General features: G+C 43.8%; 1 protein-coding gene across 21 annotated transcripts in view; it reads left to right on the top strand.

Annotated features, from left to right (window-relative positions):
- The window catches only part of LOC105465975 (potassium calcium-activated channel subfamily M alpha 1), a 763,404-nt gene that overhangs the window by 521,025 nt on the left and 219,408 nt on the right, over positions 1 to 22,971 (top strand). For all 21 annotated transcript variants that reach the window (XM_011714686.3, XM_011714685.3, XM_011714673.3 and 18 more), the window contains 3 exons: positions 3,377 to 3,452; positions 5,453 to 5,623; positions 7,206 to 7,297. In XM_011714686.3, the coding sequence (XP_011712988.2) occupies positions 3,377 to 3,452; positions 5,453 to 5,623; positions 7,206 to 7,297 (339 nt within the window). The remainder of the gene's footprint in view (positions 1 to 3,376; positions 3,453 to 5,452; positions 5,624 to 7,205; positions 7,298 to 22,971) is intronic.

Raw genomic sequence — 22,971 nt, 5'->3', positions numbered from 1 at the left:
AATCAGATTTCAGAGCTAAACACGGACTGTTTTAGCAACAATGGTTAAATGTTCTGCATATGGCAAGAGCTCCCTAACGCACTACCAATATCACTGTAACCATCATTTAGAGTTTAATAATCACCATATTTAGGTCATTTTCCCAAAGCACCAAGAGGCTCGGACTCCCAATAGGTTAAATATCTCAAGAGGACCCCACATGGTTGTTGGTGGGACACTGCTGTGTTCAGGTCCCAAGAATCCAGGAGTATGTAAGTGAAGCCACTTGGTATTTAATGATCCCCTGAGAAAATGGACAACACGCACCTCCCTAAGAGCCCTCCCTTTGCCACTGGCTATCTGTTCTTCATCTACTTCTTACCCTCCAATGCTGGAGCACACCTTAGAGGACTTACAAGGTAGAGGTAGGAGGGAATTCTGCTCAACACAACATCTAACACATAATAAGCGCTCCATAAATATTGGCAGTTATTATAATCTGGAAACTCTAGAAATGACCAAGAGAGACAGAATGGACATTTTCGTTGTTTTCCCAAGTTTTCGAACGAGAAGAAAGTTGTTCCACACACCTCGAAAGATCAGTCTCACCCACAAAGTTGAAAGTATCTGTTTATCCTTTCCATGAACTGTCAGAATCAACTCTGGAAAACCTAAGACCGTGGATTCCTCTGTGCTGTTCCATAGAAGAAGAAAGAGTGTTGTTATGAGCATTAAATGGCTTAGTACACATAAAGCACAGGTGATCCTAAAGCATTTAGGATGGTGGCCATGTGGTGAGCACTGGGAAAGAACTGTAAACAAGCTAGCTGATACTATTACTGTGATCTTAAATGCCTAGAATTTAAATCATTGGTTCTCCAAAAGAGAGGTAAGAGAGGGAAGTCGTAACAGAGATGAATTGACCAAAACTAATGGATTGGGCAACACTGTAGGCTACATTAAGCCACTACTGGGAAAATGCAAGAGCTAGAAAAGAGAGTTCTTTTCTGCAAGATGCAGCAAGGAACACAAGAGTCAAATAGCAACCTAAAACTTTACACAGGACATCTTAAGTCAGTAGGATCAATTACCGATGAATGGCTGGAGGTGAGAGCCGGGGAAAGTCACTTTGTCTTGTAGGTGGGTGGAACAACTTTAAGGAAGCAGTAGGGATTGAACTGGGCTTTGAAGAATGGGGAATATTTGGCTAGATGGGAAAGGCTTTCGAGTTGAGTAAATAGTGTAGACAATAGCTATAGTAAATAGGTTTAACTGGGATGGCAGTTTCAAGAGCTTATGTGAAAGGGTGGTGGTGGGAGAGACTGGGACTTCACAAGGTATTGACAATGGAAGGAGAGAGTTTGAATGTCATCTTTTAGTCAACAAGAAGCCTTTGGACAGTGAAGTGACCTGCTGACAGCAGCCTTCAGGTATACTCCAGTGGGAGTGAACAGGATGCACTTTAGGAAGAGAGCAGAGGCAGAGACCAGTGCACTCAGTGCAGAGTCACGGGGCCTGCTATGCTCCAGGGACTCAGGGCTCCTGGAATCCAGACAGACAAGTCCCCAGCTCTCAGGGAGCTCAAAATGTCATAAGGTCCAGTTGATCCACTCAAGGAACACCAGTGGATACTAAAGCTGTTAGGTATAAGGTTGTTGGGGAGCAGGATATTCCTGCAGTCTCGGGGCCTCACTCAAGGTGGCATATTCATTACAAAGTGAAATGGGCACCTCTCAGTGGAGACATTAGCATCTCCACCTCAGCCACATGAATGGGCCTAGTCATTGGGCTGGGATATCCTGATGTGATGCCATCCCCGCAGAGATGCTTAACAGAAATACTCAAGTAGGGAGCTATGTAGGATGATCAAGTCTAGAGGTCTAATGTACAACATGAAGACTATTGTTAATAAAATTGTATGGTATTTGGGATTTTTGTTAAATATGTAGATTTTAGCTACTCTTGTCACACACGAAAACGTAGCTATGTGAGATGGTAGATAATATCATGTTGTAAACCTCAAACATACACGATAACATTTATTTTAAAAATAAACTGGGCTGGGCACAGTGGATCACGCCTCTAATCCCAGCACTTTGGGAGGCCGAGGTGGGCAGATCACCTGAGGTCAGGAGTTCGAGATCAGCCTGGCCAACGTGGTGAAACCCTGTCTCTACTAAAAATACAAAAATTAGCTGGGTGTGGTGGCGTGTGCCTGTAATCTCAGCTACTTGGGAGGCTGAGGCAGGAGAATTGCTTGAACCTGGGAGGCGAAGGTTGCAGTGAGCCGAGATCACACCATTGTACTCCAACCTGGGTGACAGAGTGAGACTTCACCTCAAAATATAAAATAAAAATAAATAAGTAAATAAGCAGGATCCAGAATATAGGACATTATAGAAGACAACCTAGATTCACACAAAATCTAATGTCATTACAAAGGAGTGGTGTCATTTATACATTAAAAGAGACTGAAGCTGGGATTGGAAAACTATAACCCATTCCTGCTGCCTGTTTTTGTAAATAAAGTTTTATTGGAACAAAGCCATATCTATTCCTGTACATGTTGTCCGAAAGCTGCTCTGAAGCCACAGTGACAGAGTTAAGTATTTGTGACAATGTCTATATGGCCTGTAAAGCCTAAATATTTACTCTCTGTCCTTGTTTCCTGACAGTTGGATTTAAGCCACCTAACAGCCAAATGCAGTGCATGAAACTTGGGTCTAGGGGAAAATAAAAAAAAAATCAATAAACATAATTTTGGGGCAACTGGAGACATTTAAATAAGGTCTGCATATTAAATAGCATTACTGAATTTTTATGTTTTAATTTTCTCAGGCGTGCAATGGTATTGTGATTATGCTGTGCAATGCTTTTCTTCTTAGGAATTGAGTGCTAAAGTATTTAAGGCTTGTGCCATGATGTCTCTGATTTATTGGTAAATGGTTTAGCAAAAGAAAAAAAAAAGAGGGAGAGAGAAAAATACATATATACATGGCAAGAAGAAGAGAAGGAAAAAGAGCGGCGGGGGTGTGGGGAATAAGAGAAAAAGCATGTAGGGAGATAAAGCACCTGTGGTAAAATGTTAATAATTGGTCAGTCTAAATGAAGAGCGTACAAGTGTTCATTATACTGTTCTTTCCACTTTTCTGTAGATTTGAAGAGTTTTTAAAATAAAAGTCAATTTTTACCAAAGTTAAATTCGTTCCTCTAGGCTCTGTCCTGACCTTCATCCCAGCAGCTCCTCCAGCTTCCAGAATTCCCTTATAATGGAGAAACGGTTGGAAGTTAGGTGTGGCAGCCTCTACCTCTAAGCGGGTGCTGTTACCCTGTAAGATAGCCCCTGCAGGGCCTTCCCTTGGTAACGTGGGGATTTTGCTTGTTGTCTCTTGCACAGTAATTCCATCAAGCTGGTGAATCTGCTCTCCATATTTATCAGCACGTGGCTGACTGCAGCCGGGTTCATCCATTTGGTGAGTAACCTTGAAGACCCTTGTGCTCTCGCTTGCCAGCAACAAGACCCTCTCTGAGTCATTTTATTACCTAAAATTTTTCTTGCTGGAAAGAAATTTCACCTCAGTTGTAGACAGGAAGATGGGAAGCAACCACACAATTGTCTGGGTTTCCAACCTTTTTACCCCAAACTAGTTCCAAATGGTGAGTAATGTTTGCACTATTAACCTGCATTTTTCCGTTCATTGCTCATTGGTATTGTGTGGGGGCTTTGGTAAATTTTCCTTCTGTCTGCAAGAACTATAGTAAGCCACAAGATGGCAGTGCTTCCTAAGCAAACACCTGGAAAAGGTCTGGGGACAAGATTGGAAGTTTGACCCACACCTCCTAGTAAACAACAAATTCAGATCCCTCAATTTCTCTCTACTTCCCCCTTACAAAAAGCCATCTTTGATTATTTTGTCTGATTTGTACCTCAACAATGTTAATTCTTTTTTATTAGTGACTCTTTTAAAGCCTTATATTGAGTCAAGCCCCTCACACCACCCGAAGGCAGACTTTCCTCCTGCTTTTAAAGAGCACAGCCATTGTAGGAAGTGTGTTTCATGCAAACATAGACTGTTACAACTGGAAGGAGCCTCGTCTAGCTATGAGACTTTGGATAAAGTTGACCACCGGTGGCTGAGCCTCTGTTTGCATAAGGGATAGAAGGACACGCTTACCTACCCACACGTGGGATTTACGTAATTATCACCCAAAGGAAGACAGGCCTGGGATGACAGAAGGTGGGGCACAGGGGCTCACGTAGTCACCAGATTTGGGGTCTCCTGCCTAGCCCTTAATACCGATGGGATTCTTGGCCAAAATCAACCTTAATCACCCTAATTCTTGCTGTAACCAAATACCAAGCACTCAAATCACAAATGTGGAGGAGATAGTAGTCTTTAATAAGATGATGACCCCACCTTACTATTGGTATTAGTGAAGTCCCTTCAGGTTCACCAGGAAACTTTTGTGAAAATGGCACATTGAGGACAAACTGATGTGTGAAAGAGGCCAGGCCCTGGAAACATTTTGCAGAGGCACCCGTCCACAGGCCCTGCGGGTGGATCACAGGCGTATTTGAGTAAAATTGGACCTGCAGCTCCCTCTCTCCTGAGAGTATCTAAAGTACCTTTCCTGCCCATCTCCTAGCCTTGTTGGCAGATCAAATATGATGGAAGGACAGGAAAGTGGGGAAACTGCAGTCCTGGGCCAAAGCTCTCCAAATCCAGCCACACCCATTTGTTGAAGTTTTGCCTCTGCAAAGTTGACCAGGACCTGTGTGGCCCACAAAACTGAACAAGTTTGCCAGCCCTTGGTCTAACAGACTGTGCCAGTGCAAGCTGTTCTCATGAGCTCACTTTCCAAGCCCCTGGGAAGATTCTGGCAGCCTCAAGGCTAAGACCACCATTGGCAATTTGCAAAGGAGGGAGAGCAGGGCCAGATCCCAGAGATGCTATTTGAATCAGAACAAGCAGGGCCCATATATACTCTTTGGATAAACTGATGGAAGGAGGCAGCCCCCTGTGGAAGCGTTTATAATTTCTGCGGGAGAGGCAGAGCCAGGCCATCTGGGCCTTAGAAACCCATTGAGGAAGGTCAGGGAAGGGCTCTCTGGCTCTTTCCTTGAAGAGAGTGCTCTAAAACCTGGCCAGAGGCAATGCCCTGAATTTTAGCTGGCTTCCGACATTTTACCAGAAGAAGAAAAAAGGCCTAGAGATATTTTCCTTCTTGCTTTCCCTCTCTGTCCCAATCAGCCAGGAAGACATTTCCTGCAGCTGCTTCTCCACTTTCTTTGTGTCCTGCTCAGGAGCTCTGCATCCTGACTCACAGAGCTCAGCCCAGGAACCACACAACTCCTGTGGAGAGTGTGTGCATTAGCAAGTGGCCTTCGGGAGTGCTGAGCTTCCGGGTTTATTGTATGTATACACTTCAATAGCATGTTTTACTTTTTTCTCCCCTGTCCCGTTTGCTTTAGGTGGAGAATTCAGGGGACCCATGGGAAAATTTCCAAAACAACCAGGCTCTCACCTACTGGGAATGTGTCTATTTACTCATGGTCACAATGTCCACCGTTGGTTATGGGGATGTTTATGCAAAAACCACGCTTGGGCGCCTCTTCATGGTCTTCTTCATCCTCGGGGGACTGGTAAAAAAAATCTTTATTACGATTTGATTTTGATGGTTGTTAGTACTTTCCATGATACAGTTCCTTAAAGCTTTGTATTGTAGACTGTGTTCTGCACTAGAAGCAAGCCTTAATGTTAGAATCAGGCTAAGTAAATCCAAACAGGATGGTGACTTTTCTGCATAATTCTTGGTGTATTACACTTGTCCCATAGATCCAGGCACATTGCCCTTGTGAGGGACAGTCATTTAGCCAGGAGCACACCTAATTGTCTTAAGAAAGTGATGCAGTTAAGAAGGGAGAGTGTCTACCCCTTAGCAATGTAATTCAGCATCTGGTATGCTACAACGACAATGGCTGTCACCTGCCTCTGGTAGAAGCTATGGATACTTTGTAGAGACAGTTTGCGGTTTCAAGAGCTCCCCCTTCCCCTTTATGTTCCTCCCCAAACTTCCAACAAACACTGTGGCTGGGGCCTGCCCTAAAGAGAAGGGTCCCTACATCAAAGGACAGAGAGCACCTTAGTCTTGTCCAGGCAGACATCCCCATGTGAGCAGAGTGCAGTTTTGCAAACAGCTCACTCCATTCTGCAGTGGACACATGGGATATTTTTGCTCCTTTCTTCTAGGAAAGTTTCACTGTTTGGTTTTTGAAGGTCTGTGCAGCTCTTTAGGTTGCACTAAACCATCCCTTATAATGTAAATCAAGGGGATTTCTGGCCACACATTGGCAGTTGCTGCATTTTGTCTTTCAAAGTAGCTCACTTTAAGTTTAGATTTTTTTGCCATTTATGAAGTGAGTGATTAAAATCCTAATCCACACACAGCTTTCATGTACGTACACTGCACGCACATTTATATATAGTGATGCATACACATCTCTCTGTTTTGTATGCATAGGGCATATACATTTTAAAAATGTATATAAATGTGCACGTGCATGTGTACATTCACGCAAGCATTTCTGCAGCATCCGTGAGGTGCCCATAGATAACAAGACCCATCCAGCCAGCCACAGGCCAGATGTTTGTTGGACAAAACATGGCAGATTTGTGTTTCTCCTTGCTATCTTCTCCTCCCAGGTGATTTCCTAAATTTCCCTTTTGTGCTTTTTAGTGGTTTTTTTTTTAATAGAAAAATTTAGTTTTTAATCTTTTGGTGTTTATTTTCTTTTGTCACTCTTAAAAACGTTGATTCTCCTCTGAATTTAATGACAAAGATCTTCTCTTGCGAAATTGTGTGTGCACGCACACGTGTGCCTGTGTGTGTTTAATTTCACTAGCATGCCCCCCTTTTGCCTATTTTTCTTCAACAAGAACTAGATATCACCTTATTTATTCCTGTCTCCTTTGTATTTTTCTTGACTGTGATTTTTTTTGTTCTTTAGTTGTCAAGGTTAGCTAATGTTTGTTTGTCTTGTGTATTTCCAGGAGCTTGCTCTTTTCATGCTTTTAGTTTTTTATGACCCAACGTATCAATATATACCTTTGCAGGCCTAATCCTTTTGTGTTTTCAGATCTTAATGCCCCCCACCCCGTCTGAACAGGTCCCCCCTTTTCTTTGGCCTGTCTTTTTAGTCTCTCTTCTGTCTCCTGTCTTCTCAGGCCATGTTTGCCAGCTACGTCCCTGAAATCATAGAGTTAATAGGAAACCGCAAGAAATACGGGGGCTCCTATAGTGCGGTTAGTGGAAGAAAGTAAGTATGCCAAGAGGTTTTGCTGCCTCCGCTGCGGTAGAATCCTCTCTGCATGCCATTTTTTTTTTGGCTCTTGTTTCTTTGTTTCATGCATGTAGGCAATGTTTGCCCGCTACGTGCCCGAAATTGCTGCTCTCATCCTGAATCGGAATAAATTCGGCGGGACTTTTAACAAACATGGAGGCAGAAAGTAAGTCAGTTGCATCAGAAAAGACGTGGTTGAGTGACTTTCAGGAGTCCCTGTGGAGGTGCCGTCTGAATTCTGCCCCTCCTCCACCCCACCGGGTGCTTCTATGAGGGAAGGCCCAGCTTCTGCATGGGGTGTGATGTCCGAGGTGACCCGAGGACGTTGCCACACTTGGACCAGCTCCCATTCACAAATTCCAAGAGATGTAATGAATTTGTCCTGAAAGGCGTCCATTTATAACTGGGCCCATATTTTCTCTTCTGACCCCTAACAAGTAGACAAAACTCATTCATTCTTCACATCATCTGGCTATGTGATAAAATTCTGGTCCCTCAAACTAGTATGATGCCCTCCTATGGTGGTTTGTATGTAGCAAGAATGCAGGATAAGACTCTGGCAGGGAACTCCTTGGGTGGCAGATCCAGGTCATCTGGCCTACTGCAAAGGCACTGTGGCCACTGGGAACCCAGTTCTCCTCTTCATCCAGGAGGCACCAATCTTATCCTTGGAGGGACTCATTACTCAACTGAAATTCCTTCTGGGCAAGAAATAGTATATTTCTGGTAGTTTAGGGTACTACATGCTATTCCTGATGAATCTTTTGTTTGGCTTCCCAAACATGAGTGTTTTCTTCCCGGGAACTATTTCAATGTGTGCTTGGATCACCTTATCACTCTCAATATCAATGTGCAGGTTCAATATAGACCCCAAGGTTTTCTCCTAAGTAGGGGGCAGTGCCTTACCACCTCAAGAGAGGAATGCTGTGGGGGAGAGGGGGCTGGCAGCAGGCACCCTTTATTTATTTTTTTAAAGCTTTTTCTGGGGCAGTGACCTTTGTCTTTGGTTTTGAGGTATAACTTACATAGAGTTAAATGTACACATCTTTAACATATAGAGTGAGGAACTTGGACCTATGTACACACCCAGTAACTACCATCCTGTCATCCGGATCAGGACACAGAACACTTTTCATCACTCCCGCCTCTTCCCAGTCATGGAAGTTCCCATCATGGAACTGTTTTGTTTTGTTTTGTTTTGTTTTGCTTTCCCTTCTCGTTCAGTTTCAAATGAACTCTTAAAGAGCTTCTTTGGTTTTTTTTAAGAGGAAATAAAATCAGACCGGGAGCATTGTATTTCCCTCCACTGCTGCCTTCTCCTCGTTTTGACAGTCAGCCATGTCGGGCAGAGTGGAACCTCCCCTTTGGTCAGTGAGTCCAATGCTTCCTGAGCTCAGGTGTCCAGGCCTCTGCACAGGAAATGAGGAGGTGGACAAAAGGGCTCATTTTCTTGAACTACCCACAGGACACCAGTTTCTTTTCAAAGGCACAAAGGACAGTGGGCCAGAGGAGGCCAGTTGGCGTCTTTTCAGAGAGGCAGCACATCCCTCCATCTTCCCTCTAATGGAGCCCTCCCCTCACTATTATCTTAACAGCCCTGGATGAGGTTAGAACCAAGCTGTTCTGATTTCTGGGCCATTGGTTGGATCCAAAAGGCCAAATAAGTCCAGAGATTCCCATTGGTCATGTATCCCATGCCAAGAGGGAAACAGCATCTCGATTCATTTTGCCTTGAAGGTATGGACAGGTCTCCATAAAGCAGAAGGCATTCTGAGGGCCTGGGGCTCTCTTTATGGCCTCTCTATCTCCCAATGTCACTGCCAGCATTTCCCAATCACTGCCCCTGAAGAAGTCAATAAAATCAATTGCCCTGAAGGCTAGGTTGAAAATATTTCTTGACTCTCATTCCAGGTAATTTTTTTTTAATGAAATAATTTTCCTAGTCAAATGTGGGTGAGCTGGTGGGTGGGCTGGAGGCCGGTAGCTTTTGGTGCCGGCTGACCCAGATGGGGCCCTCAGCGCGGCACTCACTCACTGCCCCAGGTCCGATCTGGTCATGTTTCACCCTGGCAGTTACACTCAAACTTTCAGGTGCTGATGACTTCAGATCACAGACTTCCTGCCATTCTGTTCTGGCTCTGTAATCTTTTATCACCGCTTTTAGCCTGATTTTCTCTCTCTCTCTCTCTCTGTTTTTTTCTTCTCCCTTTATGAAATGCACTTTGCTTTTAATGTTCTTTTTGGGTCCCCACTGTTCCTGACCCTGCAGACACAGAGTCCATCCTGTCATCAGCACCGGGCCTGTTCACTTTACTTTACGCATTGTTTCCTGGTTCAAAAGCTAATTACTAAGTAGTTTAAAGAAGCCCTTTGGTCACTTAGATCTTTCATCAGAAAATATAAGCTTGGGAAAGGCACGGTAATAAAGGGCCATTAGCACCCTTTGTTTGATGTTGTTTTTCCAGTCAGTAAAACAAGATTGATGAAATGTTATGTTTGGCCAAATTTTGAGTTTTCATTTGGAATTCAGTGTTGAGAGAATGAGCTGTCAGAATCAATAAGTTTTCTTTCGCTTGGGATATGGGCATGTGGTAGTAATTAGCAATATAAGGTCTTTAGTTGAGCAACCAAGCATGGATTCTGGCAGCAAACATAATGAGAAACTACAGTTGTTCTATTTCTAACGTCAGAAAGTTTCCAGATAAAATTAAATGCATTTGCAAAAGGAAAGCAGCTAAACTTTGTTGAAAGATAAAGTTCAGACTCTTAAAACAGTGTGCTGTGCTCTGAGTTTTTGTGTATGCATAAATCCATGTGCTCTGCCCCTGGACACACACGTATGTGTTCTCTGCTCCCCAGGACCCAATCAAATGAATGCCCAGAAAGAAATTAGAATGTATACATAGTTAAGGGATTTGTTTACTTGTGCATATTTTATTCAGAAATGATTTCTCTAACAATATATTAACTTGTCAGAGAACTCAAGGTAACTCATGATCTAAAGCTACAGAGACACAAAACTTTGAAATTCAAAGATTATTTAAAGTAAAAAATTTAGGCAGAGAAGATCAGGGTTTTGTTTGTACAACACCCAAATTCAGGATATTTGAGAATATGAAGATTTCATTGGCATTTCATTTTCAGTTTTAATCAATGTGTTTGGCATAATATAAACACTTCAAGTAGCATTCTCAAAACCCCTTCACCATCAACACTATTTCAAGGGCCTAGAGTGCCTTACCCAACATTTTCATCACCTCCTGCAGGATAGCCAGTCCCTGCAGTAGTTATGGGTGCTCATGCGCATGTGCGTGTGTGTTGGCTATTTCATATATGTTATGATGGATTGGGGCATCTAAGAATAGGGGTTTGGGTGTCCACAACCAACAGTTCAGTGAGTAGCTGAGGCAGGTAATCTCTCTGAGTTGGAGGGATTACTGGGCTCTTGGACTGATACCCTGAATCTTATTCAGAAGAGTAGGCCTCCTGCAGCCCAGGCTGTCTCCCAAGGCCATTGCCTCCTCCTCGTTCCCTTTGTGGAAGGTCGAAACTGCTTAGAGACAGGGAAGGCCGGAGGGGTGGTGAGGCTCCCATGGCCTTTGGGATCCCCAGCTCTCTCCTCCCTCTCATAGCCTCTTGCAGTTTCCCCCAGAGGTCTCCTCTCTGAGTGTGATTCATTCCACTCCTGGTTAGTTTATGAGAACTGACAAGATCATGGTCCAAGGTCACATGGCCAAGGGCCATGGAAAATAATCAGTCACAGAGAGGAATCCATCTGCTGTAACCCCGTTGTTAGAGGGAGTCCAGCCGGAGAGCCACCCAGACCTTGTGTTTCTCATGTTGGGACTTGAATGACTCAAGTTTGAGGCAATCCTAGGCCCAGGTGTTTGGGACAGAGAGAATGGGATGGGTTTGGATTATTCTACTGATTCCTGGTAGCCAAATGCTGAGAGGACACACAAGAGGGGAATGAGTCATGAAAGACTAGAAGTAGCCAAGGTGGGAGAGGAAAGTGAGTGTAATTATCTTGGAAGAAGGTCCCCAGGATGAAGCTACTGAGCCGCCATTCTGGTTTGGGGAATAGTTGTCACAGACTAACCCATCTCTTGCTCCAATTCAAAAAAGCTGTCTGTGAAACTTAAATGCTGTGGCTTCCCTTGGAACATTTCCCTATAAAGACAGGAGTGCTACACACTTCCTGAAATGAGAATGTGGATCAGTGCAGCCTAAAGCCCCAGGACTGCCTTCTCTGGCAATAGTAATACTATAAATATTTGCATATATCAGAATCCTCACAGTGATCCTGTGAGAAAGGTATTACCATCATCTCCATTTGGAATGAGTGAAGAAACTGAGGAACAGGGAGGTTGAGTGACTTGCCTGACATCACCCAGCTAGTAAAGAGTAGGGCTGGGGTTTGAACCTGGACAGTCTGCTTCCCTGTGTCCTGCTGCCTCTCCATGTCGTCTCTTGAGATGCCATCCTGCTCTAAACTCAGTGATCTCCTATTGTTTGTATCTTCCTCCACCTTTCCCTGTAAGTGGAGCCAGAACACCGTGCCATGATGGAGAGGAAGAGAAAGGCATGAGCTTCACTTTGGGGTTGTCTCCTCTCTCCTCCTGCCCACTCACTACCCCTAAGGGTCCTGGCCCCAGGATTGAGGGGAAAAAGAGGGAGAGCGGACAAAACCATTTCTTCCTTTATTTTTCTCATTTGGTTAGACTAGAATTCTAATTCCTTCTTGAACACTTCTAGCAATGAGAGGCTCTCAAGGACAGATAGATGAACAACATCCAAAGTGAGATTTGTTCCTTTTTTGTGGATTTCAACATTTTCTTCCCCTTTCTGGCTCCATCCTTTAAAGGTAGTTTCATGGAGAATTGTAGTGATCTGCTAAACTTGGACTTCCCCGCTGGGCAGATCTCACCTGCAGAGCCTTCTATACCTTTGCAGATGGAACCACCTGTTCCCTTTCACTCCTTAGCTGGTATGCCACACAGCACAGAGCAGTTCTCTGGTGTGGTTTCTTACTCATCAGTGAGAGGTGCAGTAGTGCATTCTGTGTGTTTGTTTCATAGCTTTGATTTGGAATATTCACCCTCAGGAACCTGTATCCCACTGAAGGGAGTTAGGGCTATCTGCGTTCAACCTCGGATGTGGTCTCCACATTGGAAAGAGTCTTACATTCAGAGAGATTGGGACAGTTTGTCATGCTTTTCTATTTAAATATGAAAATAGAGTACTTCATTATCTTCTTTATTGTAAATGCTCATATTTTAAAGAGGACTCCATACTTTAGAAGAAATGATTGAGTATTCAATAGTTGAGAACAAAATTTCAAGAACTAAAAACAGCCCAGCACAGTTAGTGACCTGCCTCACTGTCCATTCCTGTGGCCCGTCTCCATCGTTTCATTCACTCACTCGGCAGGCAGGCATTCTCTGTGTTATGCATCAGGCATGATGCTGGGTTGTGTTGGGTGCTCAGGGTTCACTGGTGAACAGGCTACCCTCGGAACCTGTCCTCATAGAGTTTACAGTCTCAAGGAGGTTGCAAGCACTGAGCAAGGGTACAACTAAAGCAAATGCCAATTACACATTTTTAATATGTGCTGCAAAACCAAGAAAGACTAAGATTTGCAACTGAGAAAAACAGGGATTAGTTACACTGGATAAAGTAATCCAAAGAAGCGACACCTCAGAGGAGGAGATGCTAACGTTTGTTCAATGAACTTGACCCAGCTTGTGTTACCCACTAAACTGGGGGAGCTGACGCTCTTGCTTTTAAAATCCAGGTTATGCAAGCCCCACTTGCAAACATAGGTCTTCATTTCTACCTCCAACAGAGGAAGTCTTAAAAACGGATTGCTCGCTCAGACCCTAACCTGCCTGAGAGGTGCTTTCTTGACTTATCGAGAGAGGGCATCCTGCGTATCCTCCCTGCTTCCTGATTATTGGGTTCTTTTTAAGCTCCGTGTCTTTCCTTATATCAGAATTAGGCTCTCCTTCTCACTCAGACCCTTTGTTCCTTCCTGAGACCACACACTATTCCCTCCTGCCTGGCTGTCTTGTATCAACATGGAATTCCATTCCATTTCCTCCATCACACTCAGGTCTTGTCCAGCAGGATTCTAGACTGATTTCTAAAGGATTTGGAATTTTAAATTGTCTACTGTGCCAGAGCATGGATTATTTCTTTACAAAGACTCATTAAATCTGCAGCCCCGTAGCCCAACCTAACTTAAAGGAATTAACGTGAGTCACACCTTCATGTCCATCCATTCCACTTGTGTTTACTGAGGGCTTGCTACACACCAGGCACTGGGGACAGATGCATTTCTACACATCCATAAAAATCTCCAAATATACCACAGCTGTTCTGAGCTACACGTCGTACTATTTGGCCACGTGAGTGGTTGGGGAGTCCAATCTCAGAGCTTATTGAAACCTCTTCTCTTGGTTCTGAGAGAGTCTTGCTACCACACCATTTCCCTCTCGACTCTTTCGGGGAAGGCATGGCTTCTAGCACTTGAGAATCGGATTTGAGATGATTTCATGTGATACTGACTTGGCCCGATCCATAGGCCTTTCCTTTCCTGTTTACTTGTGTCTTGGGCAACAGTCATTCTCACTTTTCCTCATGCTCTCATGAGGGGTGTTTCCTATAAAATGTCATTTATGATTTCTCTATTGCAGACATGGCTCTGGTCGAAATGTGATCGAAGCTTTGCATCCTACGCAGACTTAGATCCCTCATCAAGTAGCCATTCAGCCCTCATTGCATGAGCCACATGACTGCCCCAGCCTGAACCCCTCAGCAATGTCTTCGGATTCCTAGATTTTAAAAGCCATAAATTAGCAAATCATCAACATATCACCAGGAAGGATCATCTGGTAGCGATTCTAGTCAGAAGGAAACACAGGCCCCAATAACCGATCTTCACAAAGATATGAAGAACTGTAGACAGACAGATACAGTAAATAAGAAGACAAATAGATAATTCAAGTTGACAGAACATCTTGAACTGATTAGGCATTCTGCTCTGATTAGCATTAAACTTCTTGGGAACAGGGAAAACAAAAAATGAGCTTGCCCTAATACTTTGGAAAAATGACCTCTTGACTACTTCTGAAACGCAGTGCTGAGGGGTAGATACCCAAAGTGCTTGTCATTAGATGCCGTATCTTCTGATGTGTTGTGCTAGGTATCCCTTCCTGATGAGAGGGGTCTTGGTGGGCATGGGACGTGGGCACTTCTTTCTTGGCATCTGTTTTGGATTCCTCTAAGCTGTATCTTCAGTCCCTTTCAAACTTGAAGCTCTATTTAAAGAGACTTGGAAGCATATTAAATCAATTTCCTGATAATACTGATAGAATGAAGCTCCCCTCCTTTCCTGCTGTCACTCTTCCCTTCCACACACTTAGCAAAATGTTCCAGCTATTGTTCTGAAAACAAGAATAGAAATGTAGGTGGGAGATGAACTGTGTACCTTAAAAAAAAAAAAAAAAGTCATATTCAAGCCTAGATTTTCACTCTCAAATATTCTTTCTTCCATTAAAAATAATTTGAATATGATTTCTCAAATTATAATTGCTGAAAATTCTGATCAGTGGCTCCTTTGATTGGGTGAATCCTCGCCGGGTAGATTCAGAATCTCAGGAACAAGTGCAGCCATCCCAGACTAGGTTGCCCCGTGTTTTCTGTCTTCATGCCAGGTCATTCACTCTGCTGAACTTCTTTCCAGAGCTGTGCAAAATGGTTCCTGGTAGATTTGGGGTTCCTTCCATGCTGCGGTCATCATACTATGAAAATAAACCAGGAAACTTCCTAACTGGCCAAGTCCAGTGTCTCTTTTTATTAAAACATTATGGGGGCTGATACAGTGTGAAAGTTGTGGAAATCTGATTCTATTGTCCCAAGGGTTCCAGTCTCCACAGCCAGTACTGGTGTTGCATCACAATGGCCTGCTCTCACCCACAGAACCACAGGGACTGCTCCGAATGTGGGTACCAGTTGCTGTAAAAGTAATCTCTATCTCCCCTCCTTGTACATTTCTAATAAGAGGACATGGGAGTAGTTCAGAGATAGATATGTGCCCAACTCACTGAGAGCTTATATGACCTTAGCCATTGACTCCAAAGGCAAATGTCAGCTAGTGTACAGAACAGCCTTAGGAAAACTCCCATTCTAACATATTGGATCAACAAACAATAATTTGAATCCCCACCATGTGCCAAGCTCTGTGCTGGGTACCGTAAGTAAAATGTAATTCTTGCTCTCCTGGAGCTTATCTGAGATTCTGACCAATCAGTACCATCCGAGGAAGCAGTGGCAGTGAAACAGAAGCTTGAGTATGCAGGAGCATCTTCCCAGTGAAATACTCTTTTTTCAGGAATTTTATTCATTGAAATCATGGAAGTGTAAAATAATCATGAAAACAAGAGACATTAGAGGGAAGCCTCCCAAAAGCGTTTGATAATTCACATTGTTGAACATACCCACTGGAACAGGGGAGGGCATAGGTAACAGCAGAGTGCCTTGTTCACCTAAAAGCTTACAGACCCAGTAAAAGAGGAGTGCAGAAAGATTTGGGAGGGTTGGGAATCTGCTGATGTGATCCCGAGGTCCACTCCTTTCCAGACTCCACAAAGGTCCTGCTGTGGCCTGTCATGCCTCGTATCATGCCTTCTTTTTTCTTTTCTTTTCTTTTTTTTTTTTTTTTTTTTTTGAGATGGAGTTTTGCTCCTGTTGCCCAGGCTGGAGTGCAGTGGTGCAATCTTGGCTCACCACAACCTCCACCTCCCGGATTCAAGTGATTCTCCTGCCTCAGCCTCCTGAGTAGCTGGGATTACAGGCGTACGCCACCATGCCTGGCTAATTTTGTATTTTTTAGTAGAGACAGGGTTTCTCCATGTTGGTCAGGCTGGTCTTGAACTCCCGACCTCAGGTGATTCACCCACCTTCTAACCTGTAGCTCCTTCCAGTCCCTGTGTGACTAACAGATGCTGGAGGTCTGCTGGGGCCTATGCAAGTATGTTGGGTCTACAGAGTGAATGGCTACCAGCTTATGCTGGCTGTGGCAACACCCTTGGTGTGGCTAGAGAACAAGGCAAAGATATGTCAAGTTTATTGTCATTATGGGAGGGTCAGTCCCAACAGCATGTGCTCAAGGACCATGATACATGATTCACCAGGGGAGTTAGGGAGGCAGGTGGGTCTCTCTTTGCAAATCAAAACCCTCTCTGGGCCAAATTCAGAGCCATTTCTTTGCTTGGACTCATTCTCCCTCTATTCCACCTTCATCCCTGAAGAGTTAGGCTGACCTTTGCCTGCCTTAGTCTTCTCCCAGTCTCTGCTTGTATACAAGCAGCATTATCAAGTGAAGACAGGCAAATCTGCTTTGATTTGAAAAAAAGAAAGTGCCATTCAGCTCCCTGGTTTCTCTGTAAGAGCAGAGAACCATCTAGCATTGGGAGAGTCAGGTCAAGGGAAGACCTGACTTATTTTAAAATGGCCAAAGCCCACCAAGTCCAAAGTAATGGGATGAATAAGATGCAGAGGGGTGGGAGTGTTGGGGAGGGAGACATAGGAAGAACCTGTGCAGTTTGTGAGGGTTCAGCAACTGTGGAATTGCTTACTGAATATATCTGCAGAATTCTCCTTCCAGGGAGGAAGGAAGGAAAGAAAGGAAAGGAGAGAAAGAAACCTAAATGGTGGTGATAATCCTTGCATACTAGGTAATAATGAGAATTAGGTGAGAAACCACAGTGAAGGTAAACAAGTCTACCAGTTAGGATTCTCTGGTTGCAGGCAACAGAAACTTATTTTTTTTGCTGACTTGATTTTTTTTGGCAGAAAACTTTTTTTTTTTTTTTTTAAAGGTTAGTGTACCTTAGAGATTCCAATGAAAAACTGAAGAGCAAGATCCCAGAAAGGACGGAAAAGAGCCAGAGGCGTAGCTCTGACATTGAGGAAGCGGAAACTCAGGAGTAGTCATTACAGGGTTTTGTCATCAGGTTGAATCAACTACCACTGTGATTAGTGTCAGTTCATCCAAGATTTAAAAGTACTGATTGGCCTCACTTGGGCAGGAAACCGTGACTAAAGGTCCCAAGACTGTATGTAATTGGGAGACTGTGTTTAATTTGGGGAGGAGCAATTCCCCAAATTAAAATGAGGTGCTGTCCACAGAAGGGAGGGTGTATGTAGGACAGGCAAAATCCACCAATGTCCCCCACACTGAGTTTCTCAGAATTTAAAGACTTGGACTGAGGCTCCATGTAGGCTACAAGCTACAAAATATGTGTGATCATTTCTCACCCACAGTCTAATTATGGAGGTCTAACTGTGATTTGGGATGGTGGAGGTGTAGACACGGATTCCTCTAGGGTAGCTGAGGTTCTGACTGTCTGTGTGCAATAAGATGCAAAGTTCTGGCCCAGGTAGGACATCCTGGTATTCCCCACTGGGGCTGCCAGTTGTCTGTCCTCTGGCCTTGGGGCTCTGCTTTAGAGGTGCCTTTGCTGCACTGTTGGGATCTATTTGCTCAGACTTCTGCTCCATTTAGGCAAACAGCAACACAGCCTGCCACATCCAGAAGAGCTCCATTGACAGCTGGAGAAGATGATTACTTTATTCACTTCCTCACTAGGAGGGATAATGCATTTCCTTCCTTTGTGATTAGCAAAGTAATAGATGTGTCCGTGGGTTGGAAATTATCTTATTGCTGAACCTCCTTTTTTTAAAAAAATTATTTTAACATGAAATAGTGATAGTCAGGGTTTGGCATTGTGGGACTCATACACACTCTCATTTGCTTTGTTTTTATTTTTCTCTTTATGTATACAGTTCCCTTACAAACTTGAAATATGCTGGTAGATTCAGTGTGGTGGAATAGCCTATGGTCTAACAGGCTTGCCGTGAACTACCTGTTAATTTTCTTCCTCACTTACCATGGGATAGAGTCTCCAAGATGCATACTTTGTCAACCAATCCATCGGTTAACAAATAATTCTTGAAAGCCCAGCAAGTTTCAGGGGTTCCAAGCCAGGTCCTGGGGTAGGATGGAGGGATGAAGCAGCACAGCCTGGAGTTAGGCTTCATTTGCCCATGATGTCTCCCCTATCTTTACTGAAGTCAGTCCCTTTGAGACATTGAGTAAAGGAGGAAGTGGGAAGGTGGGAGTTGGATTAGTCTTATTTTTTGGCAGGGGGGTATTGAGCCTCAAAAGAAAAGCTGGGAAACAGTAGCCCTAAAGGACATGTCCCAAATCAGGGAAACAAGCATTAAGACGAAGTAGCCAAGAAAAGCACTACCAAGTGAGAAGGAAAGGAAAGCCCAGCTTGCAGGAGTGTCACAGAGAGGTGGTGATGTAGACACAGAGGGTTCAAGGTCAACTGAGGGTCAACAAAGTGAGCACAATGTATTCAGGGCAAATGTGAAGCTTTGGTGCTGACCACCATATAGTTTGGGTCACTGGGTCTCTAACCCCCCACACCCTGCTTCCTGTATGATACGGTGCTGCTGGTTCCCTTGAGAAGTACTTCTTAAAATTCATTCCCATCATGTCAGGGGCTACCAATGGTAAGATGCATTTTGGGAGGAGCAGGACGAGGAAAGCATGATTAGAAGGCTCAGCAGAAAGACAGAGAGAGTCTAGCATATGTATTTGATATAAATATTATAGTTTTACAGAGACATCTAGATCAATATGTGCCACATTTCATCTACCTCTTTGACAAAGTGAGCACAATGTATTCAGGGAAAGCTGTATAGGATTTTCAATTTACTCTGTCTGATTTATTGTGACAGGATAGCTCTGGGTTTTTTAAGTTCTTTATACTTGTTCCAGTAAAAATGAATATAGTATCTTTAAAAATAAACAGCCCAGAGCTGTGCATTTTACATTGTCTTCCTAGAGCGAGGCTCCACTAAAGAAAGACCTGAGGCCTCCCCACCCTTGCAGAACCTGATTGCAGCAGGATATGCTGCTGTCCCTTCTCTTTGGCTTTTTTGAGGGAATGTGGGAATGGTTGGGGGAAGTGGGGAGAATAAATAGGGAAATCAATTAGGAAGCGATTGCAGATGTCTAGACAAGGTATGATGATGGTGCGAACTAAGGTCGGACAGAGAACTGGAGCCCGGTGCGAGGATTCATCAGTGTCTGGTGGGTGCAGCCCAGTCAGCCTGGGCCTCTTCATTTTAGTGAGTGGCCCCAAGTCACTGAGGACTCACCCCCCCAATCTCCCAATTCCCAGCTGAGGGTGTCCTCCCTGGCACCAGCTGCTTTCTTTAATCAGAAGGCGTGAAACTGAGGGAGGTGTTGTGCTCTGGATCTGGCACTCATCTTACAACCTGTTTCCACATCAAAGAGAAGAAAGATGCTAGATTGAACAATTGCCAAGGGCTATTCATTCAGATGCTGAGATAAACATAAGAACATGGGAGGGGGCCCATTGGTGACTATCCCATGGTCACAGTTTCCCTTTTCAAAGGCTACTGGCTGTAAGAACCAGTATCCGAGGCTTGTGAAAAGCATGTAGATATTCTTTGTCATAGACCTAAAAGTCATCTTCAGTGGCTCTCTGGATGCCTCATTCAGTGTCCTCCTGTCCTCTTCTGCCTTCTGCCTTACGCCACTCCCCCTAGGTTGTCCTGTATACCTGTGAAATTGAGCTCTGAAACTGAAGTTCTGGCTCAACTTGGGCATGCAGGCTTTCCTGGCCCATCACCAAGAAAAGAGTAGAGGGATTGAGGAGAATGTGTGAGATTTCATTCTGGAGGCGGCAATGTTTAAATGGCAGGAGAAGCACACCCGTGTATATTTAGTGAAGATATGCGCATGAAATAAACAACTGGTAAATTTATGGTGACCCTCAATAGTGTTCATAATCATCAGTCTTCTCATGAAGTCATCCTTACCCCTCCAATGCCGTGACCCACCAGCACTGCCCTTTTCAGTTAACCCCACCCATATTTATGGAGCCCTGACCCAGCACCAGGCACTACTTGCTCACACTGGATGAGTAATTCCTCTCCAGAAAGTGCCATTGGATACTATTTTGCCATCGAAGATGCTTCCTTGTGCGTCTGAGGTGGATCTTTTATTCTAAGCCATGACCTGTTAGCTTATGTTTAGTTTATGTTACCTTTGTCCAATAAGTATTTGTTTGCAGATCCAGACCTAGCATTTAAAACCAAAATCTCATCAGATCAAAAATGGTTATTGATTGAGGTCTATTGGTCTTCTTCACAAACTGAGCAGTCAGGCCCTGTAGAAACTGGTCAGGACAATTGCTGGTGGTCTTAAAAAGTTCAGATCCACATCCACAGATGGGGAGAGATTTAGCTACTCTCATAACTGAACTTTCCTAAATATTCCCCATTGTAAATGGATCATTAAGATTCTTGTTATCTTCTAGACTCCGGGCTGGTAAGGAAGTCCTGAGCTGTACATGACATGTCTAAAATAGACATTTGAGGTAGGGCACGGTGGCTCGTGCCTGTAATCTCAGCACTTTGGGGGCCGAGGTGAGCAGATCACTTGAGGTTGGGAGTTTATGACCAGCCTGGGCAACAGAGCAAGACCCTATCTTTACAAAAGCCAACAGAAAATTAGCTAGCTGTGGTGGCATGCCTATAATCCCAGCTATTCAGGAAGTTAAGACAGGAGAATCACTTGAGCCTGGGAGTTCAAGACAGATTGGAACAATATGGGTTCTCCAAGGTTACCATGATAATGTACCTATGATTGAGCCATTGTACTTCAGCCTGGGCAACAGGGCAATACCCTGTCTCTAAAAAATAAATAAAATAAAATATAAAATAGAATGGACATTTGCATTACTTTGCAGCCCCTTGGCTTGCCCCAATCATATGGCTTCAGTTAAGTTTGGCTTAGAGTTCCTGACCAGTGGGACTTGTGATTTCTGCCTGTAATCAGACTTTCCTAAGACTATCATGATACCGCCTATCCAGTCAGACTCTAGTGATCTTGCAAAACTGTGATGGTTTATCCACTCCAGTCCCCAGACTAAACCTCTTCCTTGGCCAGTGGAGGATCCCTCCAACATCCACTCCACCACATATCCAGGAGGACCTCTGTGGGTCCATCTCTGCTTGCCCTGAAGGAGCAGAAGCTGAGATACAAGCCTCTGCCCTTTCCACCACCACCTTCGTCTTAGTGGGAACTGAAGTGGGAGACCAAGATTGCATCCTGGGCAAGTCACTTTTACTTGCTGTGGGATGCCAGGCATATGACTTAAGGAAAGAGTTTCAGAGAGATTATCTGAAGAGACTCAGGTAGCGAGAACAAGGGGTTGTTGAAGGATTAGGTGGGATTACATAGGCCACAGAATACTTTATATTGGTTACATCCTAATTTACAGATATCATATGGCACTTACCCTTTTATAGTGCTTACCATGGGTCAGATTACTTGGCCCTTCCATGTATCATCTCCTTAGATATCAGGATAACTTCATGAATCGGGCACTAGCTCTGGCCCCTCAAAGGCTCTGGATTTTTAATTGTAAATGCAAAATTGCTACATTGTCCATGACTATTTAGTTATTTAGTGTCTGAGCTGAGTTAACACAGGGCTATCAGAGTATGAATCTCACATGGTAGATATGTAGGTGTTATGGAACCCAACAGAGATAACTTTGGATGGGGGTCTTTTTGGGCATTCTTCAAATCATGCCCTGTGAACAACCATTACTCTGCCTCCAATGAGGTCACACCCTGCTCTCTATCTTAGCATATTTTTGATGATATCTCTAATAATTGAGGATGCAATAAATTCTAGTTCTCTTCTTCCTGCAATAATATCCTTCCCCAAACTATGGCCCTAGAATCTTCAAAATTCTCGAAACTATTTCTGGTAAATAAATGTTTCCCATTCACCATCCATCCCTCATGCTCTTGCAGGGCCCTCCCCAGACACAGGCTGGCAGAAGCAAATCTCCTAATACTGACTGCTGAGTTAGAGGCAGCTTCTCCCCATCTATCAATTCTAACTGCATTCAAACATTTTCAATATGTGGGCTCCTTGATAACCTTCACTGTATGGAAAACAAAATGGAGGGAAATGATTATTGGCACAAAAAGGGGAGACCATAAATCTTCAAATCAGATATAGGACAGATTGGAACAATATGGGTTCTCCAAGGTTGCCATGATAATGTACCTAATAACTCTCCTTGGGCAAAAAGGCAATCTGCTTTCAATCAATCTCGCTTTTTTCTGAGCAAAAATACCAATTACGTTGAAGGAAGATTTTTTTCTTCCTTTTTTGATAAAGACAGCTCTCCACCCCAGAAATCACGCTGTGGCTAAAAGATATATATTTTCAATTGTCTACAATGGTATTGGATAGCTAGCACCAAATGAAAAAAGTCAATCCTTTTTTTCTCCTCGCTCTTGCCAACATTTGTCTACTTCTTAAGAGCAGTGAAAGTTAATTAAAGGCTTAAGGGATAATATTGATTGCATTGGAATATATTTTATATGTACCCAGCACATTTTCAAGGAAGAGAACCCTGACTTTTTCTAAGGCTGAATAAATCAGCCAGCTGAGCTTTTGATTCAAGGGTGAGAGGGGGGAACTCATCTTTTCCCCTTGCGCTTCTCACACATCTTTCCCAGGGATG

This window comes from Macaca nemestrina, chromosome 9 (assembly GCF_043159975.1).
Source record: "Macaca nemestrina isolate mMacNem1 chromosome 9, mMacNem.hap1, whole genome shotgun sequence".
Classification (NCBI taxonomy): domain Eukaryota; kingdom Metazoa; phylum Chordata; class Mammalia; order Primates; family Cercopithecidae; genus Macaca; species Macaca nemestrina.
The sequence above is the reverse complement of the archived record's forward strand: the minus strand, read 5'-3'. Positions and strand labels throughout refer to the sequence as shown.